The sequence below is a fragment of the Astatotilapia calliptera genome, chromosome 15 (assembly GCF_964374335.1).
Source record: "Astatotilapia calliptera chromosome 15, fAstCal68.1, whole genome shotgun sequence".
NCBI lineage: Eukaryota > Metazoa > Chordata > Actinopteri > Cichliformes > Cichlidae > Astatotilapia > Astatotilapia calliptera.
Window position 1 is genome coordinate 16731429 of NC_137436.1, and position 19003 is coordinate 16750431.

The 19003-nt window shown below is 39.8% G+C and overlaps 2 protein-coding genes across 2 annotated transcripts in view; one reads left to right on the top strand and one right to left on the bottom strand.

The window, feature by feature from the left end:
- Positions 1–223: 223 nt before the first annotated feature.
- Positions 224–12057, bottom strand: LOC113037303 (vesicular inhibitory amino acid transporter). The gene is made up of 8 exons (XM_026194243.2): positions 11886–12057; positions 10888–11578; positions 4891–5027; positions 4557–4683; positions 3962–4164; positions 2771–3008; positions 2345–2507; positions 224–787 (listed from the first exon to the last, which is right to left on the bottom strand). The coding sequence occupies exons 1-8, from the start codon at positions 11987–11989 to the stop codon at positions 468–470; spliced, it is 1983 nt and encodes a 660-aa protein (XP_026050028.1). The 5' UTR covers positions 11990–12057; the 3' UTR covers positions 224–467.
- Positions 12058–13106: 1049 nt separating this feature from the next.
- Positions 13107–19003, top strand: part of lama2 (laminin, alpha 2) — a 234305-nt gene continuing 228408 nt past the window's right edge. The window contains exon 1 of the mRNA XM_080290182.1: positions 13107–13351. Coding sequence (XP_080146308.1) covers positions 13285–13351 — 67 coding nt within the window. The 5' untranslated portion in view covers positions 13107–13284. The remainder of the gene's footprint in view (positions 13352–19003) is intronic.

The window sequence follows — 19003 nt, forward strand, 5'->3', positions numbered from 1 at the left end:
CTGAATCAAATGATTAGTTAATCCAGGCCTCCAGAACTTCAAGACATGTTGAAGAGGTAATTTAGCCAGTTAAATCAGCTGTGTTGCATCAAGGACGCATCTAAAACCTGCAGGACACCGGCCCTTGAGGCCTGGAGTTGGACACCTCTGCTCTAGACCTTTGTACATTATTCTTCATTGACAGTTTTCAGAACAAACAAATAAAGAGAAAAAGAAAAAAAAGTACAATTTGTACGTTTATTGGATCCTAATATACCTTACAAGCCTTTTAAGACTAACAGAAAATGAAAAACAGCGTGCCTATTTTTATTTGTACTGTAAACTATGTTTGACAAGTACAGAAGGGAAAATATCTGCTCATACATTATTTTAATCCAGGAATAAATACAAAGAAGAACTCGCAGCTGTTCTTTAACGTGACTGACTTAAGCTATTAGCAAATTTTTGCCTTTATCCATCTTCACCTCCTATAGGCCTTCCAGTAGCCTTTTCACTGAACAAATCACACCAGACACACTACAGATGACCCCCAGACTCAGAATACCCACATCTATCAGTCGGGCCTTCACAGTAAGGCGGCTCCACTGCAGTCTAAGGTGAAATAAACACGGCAGTATGAGTGTCATTGCCGCCCCGGTCACGCTTCCTGTCAGACCCATCAACAGGGAGAACCTGGGCACCAGCAAAGCCAGCAAGTATGATGTCATCAACAAGGCGCCGCGGACCACAAGTGCAGGACGAGATACAGCTTGACCTCGGTGTTTGGAGTAAGACGACATGGCAGCATCTGAAGGGATTAAACCAGAGAAGTTGAAAAGATATACAGTGGTAACTGGTAACTGGTTTATATTCACTATCAAAGAAGCTTTTGTTGTTTGGTCTTTCAATTTATGGATCACTGAATAAGTGGGTGTTACTCAACCACAGCCATTAGATTTGGTTGGATTACAGTTGGGGTTGCGAAACATCCTACTCTGACTCATTGTTTTCCACCTGCACCTGCGTGGTGACTTTAATTACTAAATGACTGGAAACTGTTAGCCATGCATCATTAAATCATCATTGAGTAGTGTGATGACTACATAACTGTTGACAGTCAACTATGAAAGGTTTAGCTATGGTGACCCATCACCAGTATGTTGAAAGTTGGCACGTGTTGTAGGTTACTTTTAGCCTAATTTGTAGGGTTTTCCTTATTAAATTTGACTTACTGTAATTTTTTTCTTACTTCAAATGGTTACACTAATATCATTAGTGTAACTCTCTGTTAGTCATGTGTTCAATCGTGGCTGAACGTATTGGAAGTATTTTTAGCTATTCACTGTCTGATCATATTTCTCACAGCATCAAAATGCACTAAGCCTTTAAATACATCTGCTGACACTGTTTAGTCACTGTAACTGCTTCTATTTCCTAAAAGGCTGTCACATTGATTTACCAAAACTGCCTTCTTGGGAATCATAGTTTTACTTGTTATAGACTCTTTTGACAGTAGGCATTTTGAAGTGCCATTACAGGGTAAACAAAGGTGTATTTACTAACAGCAGCACTGTGTAGTACTGTTTCATTGAGACAATCCAGTGTTCTGGTTTTGTGCATGCTAGCTCACTGGAATGGCTTTGACACTCCAAACAGAACAGGCTGTTATTAATTAAATCCACATTTAACCCGCTATTATCATACGAAAATGGCCTCTGTTAAATGGCCCCATGTGGGAAGCAAGGTGGACACCAACTACAGGCATGGGTGGCTAAAAAGCCATCTCAGCTGGGTGCTCATAAATTGTCTTAGGCAGACTTGGTTTAAAGGGTTTATAGAAACAGGTTGCTATTTTTGACATCTGGGCTAATGTAGTCTTTCGTTCAAGAGTAACCTCACAGCATGAGGTGAAATACGACTGATCTGTATTTACTGGCATTTGAAAGGGTAAGCGTTAAGTTTGAGCTTGTCTTTTATGGGCCAAAATATCTGGAAGAAATCACAGCTTGATAAAGCAACATGTGACCTGCATGCTCTGCAGACTTTACAGTGGATTTATGGTTCCTTGTTAGCTCCCAAGCATGCTTTTTTTAAATTAAAAAAGGCTAAACTAGGCTAAACCTAAGGACCAACACCCCCACATATATTTGACACTAACTCCTGGTGACAAACAGACATCCACAACATGTAAACGTGGGTCTGCAAAGCCCAGTGTGCCACCTGCAGACTACCAGAGCACTACTGCCTTTAATCGCAGTAGCTTATGAACATTTGAACATCTTTTTAATTTCAGTGACCCACTGTTAGTTTTAGTATGTACTGAGACAGCACTAGGGGTTATGTTTGGGTTTTCTTTTGGTTTTACCTCTGAGCACACATGTTTGCAGTATTTCAGCAGCAGCATAGAATGGCAGAGGGTAGGACAGTTGGGCTTTAGCCAGCAGGCACAAATTGACTAGAGGTCGTAGGTCAGAGGGTAGATTGTCTGTGATGACCTCACTGGTTTCTGGTCCCCAGGTTAACACCGCCTAATGGAGGAAGAAAACAATCAGCCAGTCTGTTTGTCAACTTATCAGTTATATCAAACCTTAATTGCGAGATACAATTTCTGCTCTGTTTAAACGTGCATGTGTATTAACAGCAAAATAATAAGAATGAAAAGCTTTAAGCAAGGGAAGTGCTACTGCAAACTCACATGCTAATGTTACAAACTTAAAAACCCGCTTTTGACCATCATTTAACTGAAGCTTGTTAGCCTGTGCAATCATATGTTTTCCAAGTTGTCACTAACCATTAGGGAAAACATAGTTTTCATGATGCAAGCTGCTCCATGGGTCCACCCCAGCATGACATTAAACTGTCCCCTGTCTTCCATACTACCCTCTAGAGGAGGGAGGAAGATCTGCGAGGTATAGGAGAAGATGATGACACCGACGGAAACGAGGAAGTCCTCTGGATCCACAGAGAGAGACAGAGAGGACCAAGACCAGCTGCTGGCGCAACTCAAACAGTACAGCATGACCAATAGGCTGTGAGTGAGACAAAATAAAAGCTAATGAGAACTGATTAATTAAAAATTTATCAGCACAGTGATAAACACACACAACAAAGTGGGGCGTAAAAATCCTAATTACGCCGAGAGGAAGAACAAAGTGATGAACTGCAGAAAAGAAAAACACAACAAATAAAGGCAGAAATTATTAACGGGGTAATAAATTAAACTCTCTGAAGGAGACAGTTTAATCAAAGTCTATCAGCAACATCTTAAACTATTTTAGCCCACTACACAAATGAAAAAAACACTAATAATTGTACCGGATGACACTTTAGAAATGCATTAATTTTAAGAAAGTACATGTAATAGTATGAGAATAGTTTAATTTACAGATTTACCATAAATCACTAAACTCTGAATTCAACACACTGTACTGTAGTTTGATACAAATGAGTCATACTAACTGATGTCATCATATCTTATTCATCCAGTCTACCTAATAAAAAAAAATGGATATATTGATGTTGATATTCAACCAGTTACACCAAAGCACTTTATGATTACATGGTTTTAATTACACGATGAATTAATCTAACCAGCACTGCCAAAGAGTGGAGTGAAAACCCAGGCTTTACAATTTCTGTTTTTCATGAACTGAAAGTCAAAGTGTGTGCTTTAAAAGATCAGACAGCTGTAAGAACCCTGGCAGCTCATAGACGCAACTCCGTGCTTCTTTTCTCATGCAAGACACCTGGTGTTAGAAATAAATCAAACAAGCAGGAACAGCGGCGTGTAGCAGGTGAGAGCAGACGACTTAAACAGCAGCAGCTGCACCGCGATCACACGAGCGAGAATGAGAGAGCAATTTAGACAGCGCGCCTTCCTCTCTTGATTAAAATGATTGGTGAGTTTTTAAGGCGATCAGGTCAGCCAGTACAAATTTGCTGGAGTGTTGGGACAAATGAGTTGCTTCTTTTATTCTGTCACCTGATAAGTATGTGAGCCAGGGAACAGAGGAGGCTGAGAGTGGAAACTGGTCTGAGATCAGTCAGAAGCAGACAGGGCAGAAGAAACACCAGAGACACGAGTGAACACACTGATCGAGGAACAGCCACCCAGGACAAACTGTCAAACAACAGGCTTGTAGAGACGAGTAGATAGAGGGTACAGGTCATCAAAAGTTCAATGACCTGAAAGACAGCACAGACGTATATTTTTACTTCATATATTTACTGTATATTGTAAGAAAGTAAATAAATGGCCTTTTTCTGGATACACATATAATATTAGTGCATCTTAAATATTGTTAGATTTTGAGTTATCTAAAAGTTAAGTAGTTTCAGGTTTTTTTCAGTCTAGAATGATGTAATTTCACTATCTTCTAGTGCAACTCAGTTTGAATAAAGATTCTTTTTGAATTCTCTCAAAAGTGACAATATTTTAAGACTCTGCCACAAACTTAGAAGATTGTTTGATTGCTTCATCTGCTTTAAAGAAAAGTTTCGAGTTCATACGTTATATTGCAGAGCAAAAAGAAAAAAAAGGAAAATAAAGGACTGTGTTACAGTTGAAGGCGTGTTACCTGAGCTACATTTACCATCAGACCTCCAACTCCAGACCAATTCGGCCACAGTCCTTTGCAGCAGGCCTCCATAATGTCCTGATAGCTGGTTCGGACCCGGACCTTTGAAACTGACCCAGACCCACCACTGAAATATACCAAAAATATACCAAAAACAACTATTTAACAGAACTAGTAATGGCCTCATTACTTTGTTAAAATGCTTGTGTATTTGGTAAATGTAACAGTTCCCTTAAGTATCTCATAAAACCAGACACTTAAGGTTACTTTTAGTAATGGGCTCACAACAGGCACTGTCATATTGATATTGATAACAATGTGAAAGAAACTCTACCTCATTTCTTCTTCATATAAACAGGACACCAGGGTTCTTCCTGTGTGGTTACAGACCCACGCTGAAAGAACCAACAGGACCAGACCCACATAACCTGACTGCACCAGGGCGAAGGGCAAACCCAGCACAAAGATACCCTTTGAGAAAAGAAAAAGTGCATTTAAAAAAATGTAGGTTTACGAGTAGGCTAAGAAAAGCTCGAAATGACAGACGAATCAAAAACAGCTTAGATGTTCATGTAAGATCATGTAAGGGTGAAATTTCTGGCTTAATCTGCATGTCGTTACTTCATCTTTGAAGGGAGAAATTTACTCAAAATAAAACAAACTTTGATGGTGGGTTTTGTTTCTGTTTTTCAGTGTATAAATTGTGCATAGTCACACATCACAGATGCACATTTTCAGTGAAAGTTCAGGCCAAAATCAAATTTGCACATTTTAAAGATCATCTTAAATGAAACCGCTCACATCAGGAGGTTTTTTTTAATACATGTGAATTCTACCAAGCTAGATAATTCAGAAATAAACAACCTAGATCGATAAAGTACACTACAACCCAGAGGGTAATTTCTTCTTTGTGTGCACACAAAGCTAAATTATAGACAGAAAGAAGGTGGGGGAATATCATTATCTTAGAAAATAATCCACCTTGAGATGACTGTTCTCATGAGATGGTACCATAAAAATAAAATTCCATTAAAAAATGTAATTGAAAGGTTTGATATTATTATAAAGAATATATCAGCATTACTGAAATTCATGCAATAATCATCATCATGAGACCCCAAAGACAAGAAATCTTAGTCAAAGTTAGATTAGGATCGTGCATACATACGTTAAAATATATTTTTTTTAATGTGAAAATTCACAACCTAAAGTGGAAACTGAAGAGCAAAGGATGGCTGAGGAGAAGAGCGAGAGCAAAGAGATGAAAGGACTCTTCATGGTTGGATGATGAGGAGGCGAGAGAAGAGTTTTGGCTGGATGCCTGGAGAGTCTGAGGATGCAGGAGACCAGCAGGAGCAGAAGGAAGAGTAGAGTCGAGCTTTGGCCCATCACCAAGGGAAAATGTAAGTCACTGCCAGAGAGGGAAGATGGAGGAGAGGGAATGGAGGTGAAAGTGGGAGGTGAGGAAAAGAAAAGAAAAAACAGGGAGACTAGGGAGGAGGAGAAGGACACAGACAGGAGAGAAGGTTGGAAGGAGAGGTGCAGCCTCAGCGCCAGAGAGCATGAGGTTGGATGATGGAAGATCAGAGGAGACAACAAGCTACTTTGATGGAGTTGCTGTGTTTTGAATGTTGGAACACGGAGATATGCAGACTCACTGAAAGAGTTGTGGAAGCACATCACAGAGCAGACATAAGCACACACTGTGGATGCATAAACAGACAGAGACACATTCTCTCTCTTTCAAGTTGCTATTTTGTAACTGGTGACTGTTAGGCATATGCTGATAGAGCTTTGATGTTCAAATGGAGCTGCTGGGGATGAAAGCAGTTTGAGAGGAATCTGACGCTCAAGTATTTGATTTCATCTCCCCGCCGCTCTCACTGCACTTCTGTTTCTCTGTGTTTTTGCCAGCTAATTCCTAATTGGTTACTCTGAGTACAACCAAAAGCAGCTTCCAATCACAAAGGGGTACAATAAAGGAAGAAACAAATCCCTGATTGGCTCGAGAGAAGCTGTAGAAGAAGTTTTACCCCTACCCCCTTTTATTCTGCCACAATATGACAACTCTAGTATCTTCTATTTACCCAATACTACCTTTATACTCTTTCATATCTTACACAGGAAGCATTGGCAAAACAGTGAGAGTTCTTTGGCATTACATGCTAATAGAATAAAGTTTATTGCACATTCACTGCACCATGCCTGGACTTCTGAGTTAGATTTCAGCTCCTGCCCCTCAGGTCATGGCCAGTATTTTATGCATGGACATGCCTAGTTGGCAAAAAGTGACAGAGAAATGTCTTATTTTCTGCCATGGGGGGATTAGATGATGCTGAAACAGGCAGGTTTGACATTTAAATAACTGAAAGTGACTTTTTTTAAAACCAGGAACAAAGAACTGTTCTCAAGTTCAATCAAACCTGCATTAGAAAAATCAATAAAACAACAAATGGATGTGCCTAATTCATGCATTTGCTGTTTTTCTCTTTTCACTTTATTAGGAACAGGGAGATGCTCATTGAATCTAATGACACGGCATATGCAACTCGATGGATTTAGGCATGAAGAAGTTGTCAAGATTATCTGTGGACGTTTAAATCAAGCCTTTAAATAAGCAAGAAAGGTGATTTGAAGTGATATGTAATGTCAGATGGTTGTTGGTGTCTGAGTATGGCCCATCTGGTTTGAGCTGACAAGAAAGCAACAGCAATTTGTAATTCATTTGTTGCAACCAACGTATGCAGAAGAGTGTCTCTGAATCCACAATACATCGAACCTTCAAGCGGGCAGGCTACGGCAGCGGAAGACCACACCATGTGCAAATCCTGTTGGTTGAGAAGATTAAACTGAGTCTAAAATTCACATGGGGCTACAAAATTGGTCATTGGTCTAATGAGTCACAATTTCTGTTGTGTCATTGGTATATATAGAATTGAATACATTGAATATAATTAGAATTTGGTACAAATAACATGGGTGGTTGTATTTTAATGGTGTAATGGTAAATGGTAAATGGCCTGTATTTATATAGCGCTTTACTAGTCCCTAAGAACCCCAAAGCGCTTTACATATCCAGTCATCCACCCATTCACACACTGGTGATGGCAAGCTACATTGTAGCCACAGCCACCCTGGGGCGCACTGACAGAGGCGAGGCTGCCGGACACTGGCGCCACCGGGCCCTCTGACCATCACCAGTAGGCAACGGGTGAAGTGTCTTGCCCAAGGACACAACGACCGAGACTGTCCAAGCCGGGGCTCGAACCGGCAACCTTCCGATTACGAGGCGAACTCCCAACTCTTGAGCCACGATCGCCCCACGTAGGTAGTACTTTCTTGGCACTCTTAGGCCCTTTAGTAGTTTAAATACTATAGACTACCTGAGTGTTGTTGCTGACTATGTCCATCTCACTATGCAAAGCATGATGGCTGCTTACAGCAGGATAACGCATCATGTTACAAAGCTCAAATCATCTCAAAGTGATGTTTCAGGTTTTTTCTCAGCATGACAATAAGCTCACTGTACTAAAATAGCCCCCACAGTCACCATATCTTAATCCAACAGAGCACCTCAGGGATGTGGTGGAGTGCGAGATTGACATGGATGTGCAGCTGACAAATATGCCGCAACTGCGTGATGCTATCATGTCAGTATTGACTAATGAACTAAAATGCCTGAGGAGCATTTCCAGCAGCTGAAGACAAAAGGGGGTCAAATCTAGTACTAGAAAGGTGTACCTAATAAAGTGACTGGTGAATATATGTATTATTATATTATCATATATTTCTTTAGCAAAGACTTACGAGTTGGTAAGTTCACTTGTTTAAGATGGCTTGATGTTCATATTTTTCAGTTATGGTTCTTTTTAGAGTAAATCACGATATATCTAGACTGAAAAACATATTTGATTTATAGAGTATCTATATTGTAACTGAAAAGTCACATGAGCGTGTAGTGTTGCTCAGTGAGTTCGTTGTCATGTTGTAGACAGAAGTTTATAGAGTGTCTGCATACGATTAGCCTATTCATCGGTAAACAATCAGCTATAGTCGTTATTTTTGATTTATCATTTCACTGATCGTTTAAAACTTGAAATGTAAAAATCTGATGCAATTAGTTCATTAAGAGCATTTTTTTAAACGGGGCGAATGAAAAACAGACATTCAGTTTGTAGCATCCCAATAAGTTTTTAATCTAAGCAAAGCAAAAGAATAAAGGAACAGATCCTCCTTTTCTCAACCATCTTTCCAAAACAGAACGAGTACATTTATTCCCCTCTGGCTTCTGTTTAGATCAGAAAATCACGACGACTTAAATTTTTCAGTGTGGCTTAAAGTAAAATATCACTTGTAAACAGAAAGCGTGTCAGTCGCAGCCATTCTTATTCTCAATAACATAAGGCCCATATCTCTAATTTGAAACGAAGACACACAAACTGGAGCTGCCTCATTAACAATCAGATTGGAAATCAAACTGAGTTTCATTATTCCCATGTCAGGAGCCTTGAGAGCTGGAGCTGGTTTTTGCATTTTGGCAGCAAATTTACTTTCTAATAAAAACTTTATTAAGCTGGCAGACAGTCAATTATATTGGCATCAATAAACCACCACAGGAAAGTACATATTTTCTTTTTAGCCTTGATAGGAGATAAAAGTGCTGTTCTTTTCCCATTATTTAGACATTTGTTAGCCAAACATCAGCTCTGTGATTAATGCCATAATATTTCTTTACACACCACAGATATCCTTTGTCTTTGATCGCTGCCATGTGATTGTTCGTCGCTGTTCAATATTTTAGTATCCAGTGAATATTAAACCATAACCTGACCGTCTGTAACCTCAAGTGAAAGCATTACTGAGCAGTTCATTTAGTCAAGGTCGCTGATTGAGACAGAGGGCTGCAGGTAATGAACAACCTATAAAACATTAACCAATCCAACAACCCTGGAAAGTGTTTGTGCTGAGGTAAAAACACGCTACATAAAAAGTATTCAGATCACACTGGGGTTTGGAGCTAAAATAAATAGCTGGGAGCATTTAAAAAGCCATAGCTTTAAATAAGCAATTTTAATCAGTAATACAGTATATATCACAAGCTGAATTTTCACTGGAGACCAGGATTCTGTGGCTTGCTTGGCACAGAAACCGAGTCTCTAAGGAAAACTGGAATTAAAAAAAATCTGGCACTCAGATATAGACTGCCGTAAACAAACCAAGCACATAAAATACTTCTCTACTAAAAATCATGTGCTAGAATATGTGTTATGTGCTTATACAACGGGGTTAACAGTAAGAGTTTCGAGCAATCGAACACAAAAGCATCTGATGCAAATGTACCTCCGCTCCCGAAGGAACATGTTTGCATCTTAATTAGTCAGCATTTACCTGCATATGACTGTGTATGGATGCATACACAGTATTCCTACCCTAATGTCATAAAGCATTCTCTATGGCTCCGGTGACACTGTTCAATTACACCAGAGTTATTCAGTTAAAACACACGTGCACACACACACGCATTTACGTGAATGCAGTGGTTGAATAGAGCCCAGCATTTAGAGCAAGAGAAGCTATTAGCATTACTGCCACGAGGACACGCTGTGACCGGTGAACTGCCATTTTTTAAAAAACGATTTTATCCACAGTTAATTTAATTATCAAGGCTCGCAAGTGCCTGACAAACAGCCTGCAAGACAAAAGAAAGCATTGTTCAGTAATATAAAAACACAAAAGGAGTAAATGAAATAGGCTGCTTCATGCTTTTTGAATGACGTGTGCAGCTTAACACCTTCACAGTTGGCATTTCGAGTTGTCATTTTTCAGAGGAAAAATAGATGTGGTGCATTTTCAGCTGCACTTAACAAAAGATGTGTTATCAGAAGACAAACATGAGGGCTTTCTTTAAAGTCCTGTTTGAATGCTGCCGCTTTAAATGCTGAAACACTGACTCAAAAATCTGAATTGAGTAAAAGCACTCAATAACTGGATTAAATAACTTTGACTAATGTCTTTTCATAACTGGATAAGTCATACTAGCAACATGCTGAGTTATTGCATTCATTCGGCAGGGAACAAATCAAGGATTGTGTGTCTGTAGCTGTAGGAAAGGTTGATTGGCATGATACAGGTGCGTGAAAGTTATAAAAGTGGAAGTCTGAAAAATGTGCTGCATTGTAACGACCTAAATTATCTGTATTGCTGCTTTACTGCTTTTTTTTAAATCACTTACATGAGGTATGGCATCATGAACTTCTAAAGCAGGGCATAAGAACTGTTATATTTTCTTTTAGGGAAAGCATTTTAACCATGCATGTGTGTATTAGTGTACCTGTATAGCATTGGTGATGTTCCAGCCAGCCTCCCAGGCTGTGATGGTGGGAGAGGGGTTCAGACCCAGGGTGCAGGTTTCAGGGCTCTGAACTGAAGTAACCAAACTCATGCTTCCACTCTGTTTTTCAAGGCGTGTACAGAGCTGAGACGTCCCTTCTACGGGTTTCTCCCCCTCTTGATTCTTCTCTACATCTCCTGAAACTCTCCATTTTACCACTTTCCCTCTAGGAAGCCCAGATGGTCTGATGGACTTCTTCTTGTTCCCCTGGTTCTGGTTGGAACCTTGATTCTCCCAACTCTCGCTTCCCATCTTTTCACCTTGCATCTCAGATAATCTTTTTTCTTTTTCATAGTTTCTGGTATTTTCCAACCAAAAGGGCTCTTCAGTAGAGACAGCGGAAGTTATGGTGAAGGTCTTGGTTCCAGTGGAGATTACAGTAGCCCTGGTTTCTTTAAAGGCTGGGCTTTCCCATCCTAAGGGGCTGGTGGCTCCGTTATGAGCTGCTATAGAGGGCTCATCTTTGCGTCTGTCTTCTCTTGATGACGGTCTGCTGTTTATTCTGTCATCAAAATGTGGATTAATATTGCTTGTGATGTTGTTAAAGGCTGATCTGTTGTCCTCACAGTAACTTCGGTTTAACTCATCACTCTGGGTCAAAACCAGCATCTCTTCATCTCCTTGAAAGAACCTGTAAATCAAAACCTCCTTTGAGAGCTCATGATTCCTCCCCCATCTTTCATTTTACAAAGAACTTCTAAATAATTTTTTACTCCTCCAGAGGTTCCACACATATTCAGACAGATAACAAAATAGGAAAAATATCAAGAAGTATGAAAATAAATCTCAAACCGTCAATAAAGTTATATCAGTTGTGAGAAAATGAATCTATAAAAGTTCACGAAAGTTATGTTATTATATGTATAACATTACTGTAAAATATAGTTCATTTTTAAAGTGAATTTATATAAATAAATATATCTCATGATGTCACTAACCTTGTTGTTCGGTCCAGGTGCAGCCTCGACATAGCCCATCCCCACAGAGACCCAGCAGCACTCCAGGGCTGCTCAGGCCCACGAGCCCAGTGAAGAGAGCCCATCTTCAGCCTTCGTGTCTGCAGAGTAAGCCTCTCTGTCTTTGGAGGTCTTAGCCTCCGGGGGAGCTTAACTCACACTGGACACATAAACAAGCCCAAACAAAAATTCTCACCCAAACACACACAAATACAGGAGTAACATATTCACTCAAATTAGCACATCTGTGTAAGTACTCAGAGTCACAGGTGTGTGAATTGACTGACAGGTTGATGAGCTGTAACATTATAATATGCCAGTGCTTTCAGCGGGGAAGAAGTAAACAGCTCTAATGGCCCTGAGTACACTCAGGGAGTGGAGGCCATTGTAAACAAGTAAACAAGAAACACCCTGAATTCCCGTAGACAACCCTACACCACTACATTTACATTTGTCTTACTGCTGCCAAACAGCAGTAAGATAAAGTAATTTATTCTATCCTAATTTATCATTTATGTTTATAACATTGTATTTGAAAATTGCTTTAATTCCAGCCTTAGTCTAATCCTTCTTTTTACCCAACATATGGAGGTACCAACACCTCTAGTTACCAAATATCGTGCATCTTTAACTTTAATGTGCAGGCCATATGTATGTATCAGCGTCTCTGATTGTTTCAACAGATGGAGCTTCGTGTTGTTTCACATCTCACTTCATTCTTTAAACTACAAGCAGTTTTTTTTTAACTTAAAACTTTTTTTTGTCCACAAATAAGTAAAATTGTAAAATAAACTGATAACAGTACATGGCTTCCCCTTATTTAAAGTCTCTCCAGTTTATCTGTGATTTAATGTTGTTTTGCCCCAGAGTGTGGTAAGTTTTATGGGGCAGCAGGAGGAGCCATAGAACAGTAGAGCACATCTGGACACGTGTGGACCAGAACTTCTGGCTTTTCTGGTACTGTCTGTGAACCACTACTTTTCAAACTTTTCCCTCTGCTTCTCCTCTTCTCAGAACTGATGTAACACTTCACTGGCTTTGTAGCATCTGTCTGAGTGTTCTTGTCTTGAAGAACACATTTTGGTTACAAGACCGCTCATTTGGATGTAGTGTTGTTGTTTTTTTCACCTGCATCTCCCTAGGAAGGTTTCATATTCCATTCCCATCTCCCCCACCCTTGCTCCCGCCACAACTTTTAGAGAGGAGGAGAAACGAGAGGAAGAGGAGGAGGAGAAGAAAAAGAAGAAGAAGAGAGAGTTTGGATCAACTTCTGTTAAAACTTTTCTGGCGTTCAACTCAACATTGAGCCGCGCGAGAGGACGCCGCGGACCCCACATCGCGCGCGCGGCAGGCTACACCATTGCAACTCAGACAGGACAAAATGAAGTTGCTTCTGCTCGTACTTACGACCGCGTTGCTATGGCAACACTGCCAAGCCCAGCAGAGGGGTAAGTCATCAGCGACTGATAGATAATCGATACGCCGATACCCGGCGCTCTCTGCTGGAGTTCTTTACACAGAACCCCCAGAGCTCATTCGGCTGTGGCTGTTTCAGCGTGTCCCTTAATGAACCACTCAGTCAGTAATTAGATACACCTTTTAACTTCCGGCTATCAGTTCAGTATATTTTGTATCGGTTTAGTTGCGAAGAAGCCTGCCTTTACTGGCTGCAGCTTTACTTTGTTTTCAATAAACAAAAGGGAGGGGAAAGTGTGTGAAAATCATTCAAAGCCTACACGTTTGTCAATGAGCACAGCCGCCTGCTTTAGCCCTAAGTTAATACTAGCACTTGATGAAAATATGTTTATGGTGGGATTTATGCCCGCTTTGTCTCTTCAATCTGATATTGAAAAAAAAAAGAGAAACACAAGTTTAATGGGTCAGAGACTTACTGGTGGATTTCGTATTATTTTTAGCCACATAAATCAAATTAAGTGCTTGACCTTAAACATAATTGACCCTGGCTTAGCTGTACTGTTATGTGTTAGACAGATGTCACTTGGCTTGCTCTTTTGCAGTTACTGCTGCAAAACAGCATACACTGAGTTTATGATGATCCATGTCACTGAGTTTCACAAAATACAGCCTTCCTAGTATAGAGTCCTTCTTTTTCTTTCATAAAGTTTATGTTCCACCTACTGCAACATCATCAGAAACTTATTTATTTATTTTCAATCAAAAGTCACATTTCTTTGGTCTCCTGTCACTGTAAATATAGACAATGTGTATATAGGCAATACTTTGTAGATGCACAAAGTGACACATTTACATCTAAGCACACAAATACAAGACCTACGCATCCGTAGCAATGCGTAACATATGTGCACTATTAAAAGTAATGTCTCTTTGGTCAGAGGGCCCGGTGGCGCCAGTGTCCGGCAGCCTCGCCTCTGTCAGTGCGCCCCAGGGTGGCTGTGGCTACAATGTAGCTTGCCATCACCAGTGTGTGAATGTGTGAGTGAATGGGTGGATGACTGGATATGTAAAGCGCTTTGGGGTCCTTAGGGACTAGTAAAGCACTATATAAATACAGGCCATTTACCATTCTTTTCTTCTTTTTTTCTATTCTGTAACTCACCTCCAGCCCCAGCTTTAAGGGCTCTTAGCAAGTTACAGCATTAGGCAGGGCCGGTTGACCTCACCTGGGAAAACCAGCAGTTTCTAGTTTACTTATTCACACTTCAGGGGCAAAAAATAGTACTGTTTGGTCAAAGCCACTGGGATCTCATAGAAAACATTGACAAAGTCTGGAAAGTAAGGCTAGTAGCGCTTTCACCCAGGAGACTGCGGTTTATGTCCTGCTTTTTTCTAATTCTAATTTTCACTTCCTTCAAAAAAATGAATGAATGTACTAAAAAGCCATGCTAGTTTTTATTTCACATATTGATTTTGCAGTATGACTTTAATATTTTGTCAGAAAACCCAATATAACAGAGATTAATTGAATACCATTACAACTTTACGGTTAGAAAAATCATCTCTAAATCTTTTTAAAACATTATGTGTTTGCAGAACCAATGCTCTTAATACAGTACTAAAAAAATAATTTTTTTGAACATTTTTGGTGATATAAAGATTGTCCTAAATAATAGGAAACTGATGCTAACATTTTTTAAACAAACAAAAAACTAAACAATCTGCATCTGTGGACACCAACTGAAAAAAAATCTAATAGTCTAATAGAAGTAAGAATTAAATTTTTAATTAGAAGTGCCCTGAAATGCACTCGAGAAAGAAATACTGCTCTTTTTTACTTGGTATGTGTGCAAGGCTATGAAAGATTAATTCATTTAATGTGTGTGTGTGTGTGTGTGTGTGTGTGTGTGTGTGTGTGTGTGTGTGTGTGTGTGTGTGTGGTGTGTGTGTGTGTGTGTGTGTGTGTGTGTGTGTGTGTTAGGGCCCTGACACAGTCAACAATGAAAAATGAGCAACGAAGCCTTGAGCAGAGATGGGGATTGACAGCTGAGACAAAACCACCAACATAACATGGTGCACAAGAAGAGTCAAAATATTCATGCAAGCAGTGCTTCTAAGAGTTGTTAAGCAAATTATCTCACAGATCCACAAAATGCATTAAAACTGGATTGGAAAAGATGAAATAGTTGCATCCTGTGCAGGGAGCTGATCAGTCAGGTGTTTGAACATGAGTCCGTGCAGAAGTTCTTTGCATGTGCATGTTTTTTTCAGTATGAGGTGATGGTGACTGTTGCTCGAAAGATGAAGCAAATGTATTGCCAGTCATGCTTTTTTCTATTTATCCTCTTCAAACCATCTCCAACTAGTCTGTAAACCTGGAGTGCTCTGGACCTCCCGCAGAGAAGAGGATGGGGACTGCCATCAGGATGTATGTGTTTCTGTATATTGTTTGTGTGCGAGAGATGGAAAAAGAGTGAGCTGAAGAGGGTGGAAGAGGCCATCTGCTTAAGAAGCCTCATTACCAGGCGTGTCAACCAGGCATGCTCTCCATCAGCGACAGAGCTCAGAGAGACACTAGGAGATAATCAGAAAGAGAAGAGAAGGAGGAGGCAAGCTGAAAGAGAGAGGAAGGGGGATCTGTTTAAGAGTTGTTAAGAACTAGAAGAGTGATAGAGAGTGGACTGATGAAACAGGTAGACAGAAGGTTCAGAGGATATAAGACAGAGGATGAGGTTGAAGTATAAATGTTCAGCAAGGAAACCAAACTACATTAGCCACTAAACAACAACAGCTTGATTGGAAAAGAAGATTTTGTCATTCTCCAATATTTATTTTGTGCCTGTGAGAGGGTAGAACTGAGATCATTTTTGTTGATCAGGAAATAATGGGTATTTTTTGGTCATAGTGGAAGTTCAAGTACATTTCCTGGAGAGTCTGGTGCAGAATACACCAGACCTTTCAGCTTCAGTGTGGAACATAAATAATGATTAGTTTTAACTGATGTATTCTCCTGATTTTTGTATCTGAAGAAAAAAATCTTTGCGCAGCTTTGAGGGCATATGAAAGGATTTGTCTGTGCTGTTCTCACTGGTTTGAAGTTGGGAGGGTGAGCTGGAAAATGTGATGCTCTACATTTCTCTTCATCGATAATGAGCTATCAATATTTGAATCTGAGGATTTTTTCTGTTTGTTTGTTTGTTTCTCTTAGTTGCCTCAGCATTGACTTTTGAGTGTTAAACACTTTGGGGTATTTTTCCCCCTTAAACTTGGATTCACTGTTGATTTATTATCTTTGCTTGTTGAAATTTTTTGAGACAACGTGAAATCGGGGTCTCACAGCCACCATTATTTGCTGATATTATATGGAGTGATTGAAATAATGAAAAAAGATCAACAGATTGATGAGAAAACACTGAGGTTTTGGCAAGTGATAATCAGTGAACATTATGTTGAGTACTAATGCCAATACATTGCTATTAGCAAAAACAGTATGCACTGGTCAGCCAAAACATGAAAAATCGGTCTGTGGTTTAAGGCCACAGACCTAGAGACTGGTCGGCGACCTGCTGGAAACCACTCGTTGCTTCTAAAAAAATTTATATTCCCTGAGTGGTTGCTGGAGGCTGCTGGCAGTCACTAGGTGAAATTGGCTGCAAAGAGCTATATGGACTTGCACCAAAAACTGCCTTGATTATTAACAGATTGCTGTGGTCGCCTGTAATTTGCATGTAAGACAGTGCGTTGTTTGCAGTTGCCAAATACTCATCAAGTAGCAGTGAAACTGTGAGAATTGCAGCGCAAACTGGAAACGGAGTTTGCCTTCAAAGTAAAAGTGCACCATTCAAAATGATTGGTTGTACTGGTAAGGTACAACCTTACTTTGAAGTTTGGGGTGCACGTTTACAAGTTTCGCTGTCGCTCAGTGAGTAGCTCACAAGTGTTTGCAGACAAGTTGGTTGGTTTTCCATGCAAACTTCAGGTGACCATGCCAATCTGCTATTGACCACCAGGAATCACAAGGTTTTTGGTGTCGCACGCTCTTTGCGACCGATTTCACCAGGCAACATGCAACAAATCTCCAGCAAACACTCACTAACCACTTTGAGAATACTTTTTTTTCTCTAGTGGCCAGAGTTTGCCAGGGTATACTGACAGGTAGGGGTATGTAACTGGGTCCCCTCTTTCCACTAAAACATTAATGTGGTTTTAATATGTGGAAATTTTGTGTTGGTGGATGCTTCTGAATTATTTTGCTCCTGCACATTCCTTGATTTCATATACTCTTATAACTTAGCATGAGTCTTCTTGCAATATAAGTTTTAAACTCTGACTTTCTATCAGATGAGAGCCAGTATGATGCATGGGACTCTGGCACCAAACCAAACAACTGTATTGATAAAAGATAGCAAAATGTCAAGAATATGTGGCTGTCACTGGGGAAAAAATGTAAAAGTTCTGAGAAGTTGCCAGAAAGTTAACTTGTTGGAGTTATGTGTGTATTAATGTGAGTATTACCAGCCTGATTTGCATGAATAGATGTCAAGTATAGTCACTAGAGACACTAGTGTGGATTGAATCCAGACAAGGCTTGTAAACCAACTGAGAAATCAGCATTTGTATTCAGTGAATTCATGTGACTTACTCATAATCTACTGTCCTGCAGAAACCCCATGCTGCCTCTTAGACAAGATGCAAAAATGTAAGGACGAGTGAGAAAACTGATTGATTTCCCTGTTGATGTTTATCACACTTTAAGTGTAATTAAAGGTGCAGACTAATCCTGTGATATATTTTCTCCTTGGCAGGATCTATTTCAAAAAATATAACAAGTAGTTAATTTGCTGATAAAAAAAGTCTCTTCATAGCAACTACAGATGTGTTTATAAGTTTATGGTAATGTGGATTTAACCAAGCTGGGCCAAATGCGATGAGATGTGAACTCACCAGAGGCGCCGCAATGAAGGCGATGTGAATCCAGAATGGGTTTTTCTGCTCATCAGAGAAATCAACATTTTTATGAGGTGAATTCATCCCAACGTTATAACGTTTCTAAAATATGTTGATCTCACTCTGCTATGTTAATGTGAGAGCAGCCGAGCTTAGCTGAATGGATTTGATGGTATACACAGGGGGGGGGAAGCTCACTTTTTCTCAGCCTGGTACCCAAATTCAGTGAATATAATCAATGTGTCCTAGAAAATAAAGGTAGAGGGAGTGAAGAAAGGAAGGAAAGATAGGTACAGGGAAGAATAAAAGCAGAATAGGCAGGAAGATATGAATGATTCAAAAAAGTTTTCTTGGGTTTAGGAAGTGCTGTCATAAAAGTTGTAGATGCATGCAGAATGTAGATACATATGTCCTTTTGCTTTATACAACTTGCAATTACATGTTATGCTTTTAATTGTCTTTTCTACAATTTCTACTAACTTTTGACAGGAATAGTGTAATACAAGAGAAATCACTGTGTTTCTCATGCGAGTTTTTGTACATTGGAACAACTACACTTACCAAAGTTCACATTTCTTGTTCATTCTAACCAATCATCAGGCCTCCATCCACTTCACCACCACTGCAACAACAACTCGTGTCTTGTGACACCGTAGCCAAGAATTAATAAATGACATTGTGCCAAAAACATAGATCACATTTCCGCTAACAGGTGTTTGTGTTTCTGTGTGCTTCGG

Bases quoted from the DNA above. Each gene is read 5' to 3' on its own strand.
- LOC113037303 (XM_026194243.2), bottom strand. From the start codon at position 11,989: ATGGGCTCTCTTCACTGGGCTCGTGGGCCTGAGCAGCCCTGGAGTGCT. The intron at 5,028-10,887 runs GTACACTAATAC...CTTTTCTCAAAG, and splicing joins ACATCACCAATGCTATACAG to GGTATCTTTGTGCTGGGTTT. The intron at 3,009-3,961 runs GTGACAGAATAA...TCTCACTCACAG, and splicing joins CTGGCTCACATACTTATCAG to CCTATTGGTCATGCTGTACT.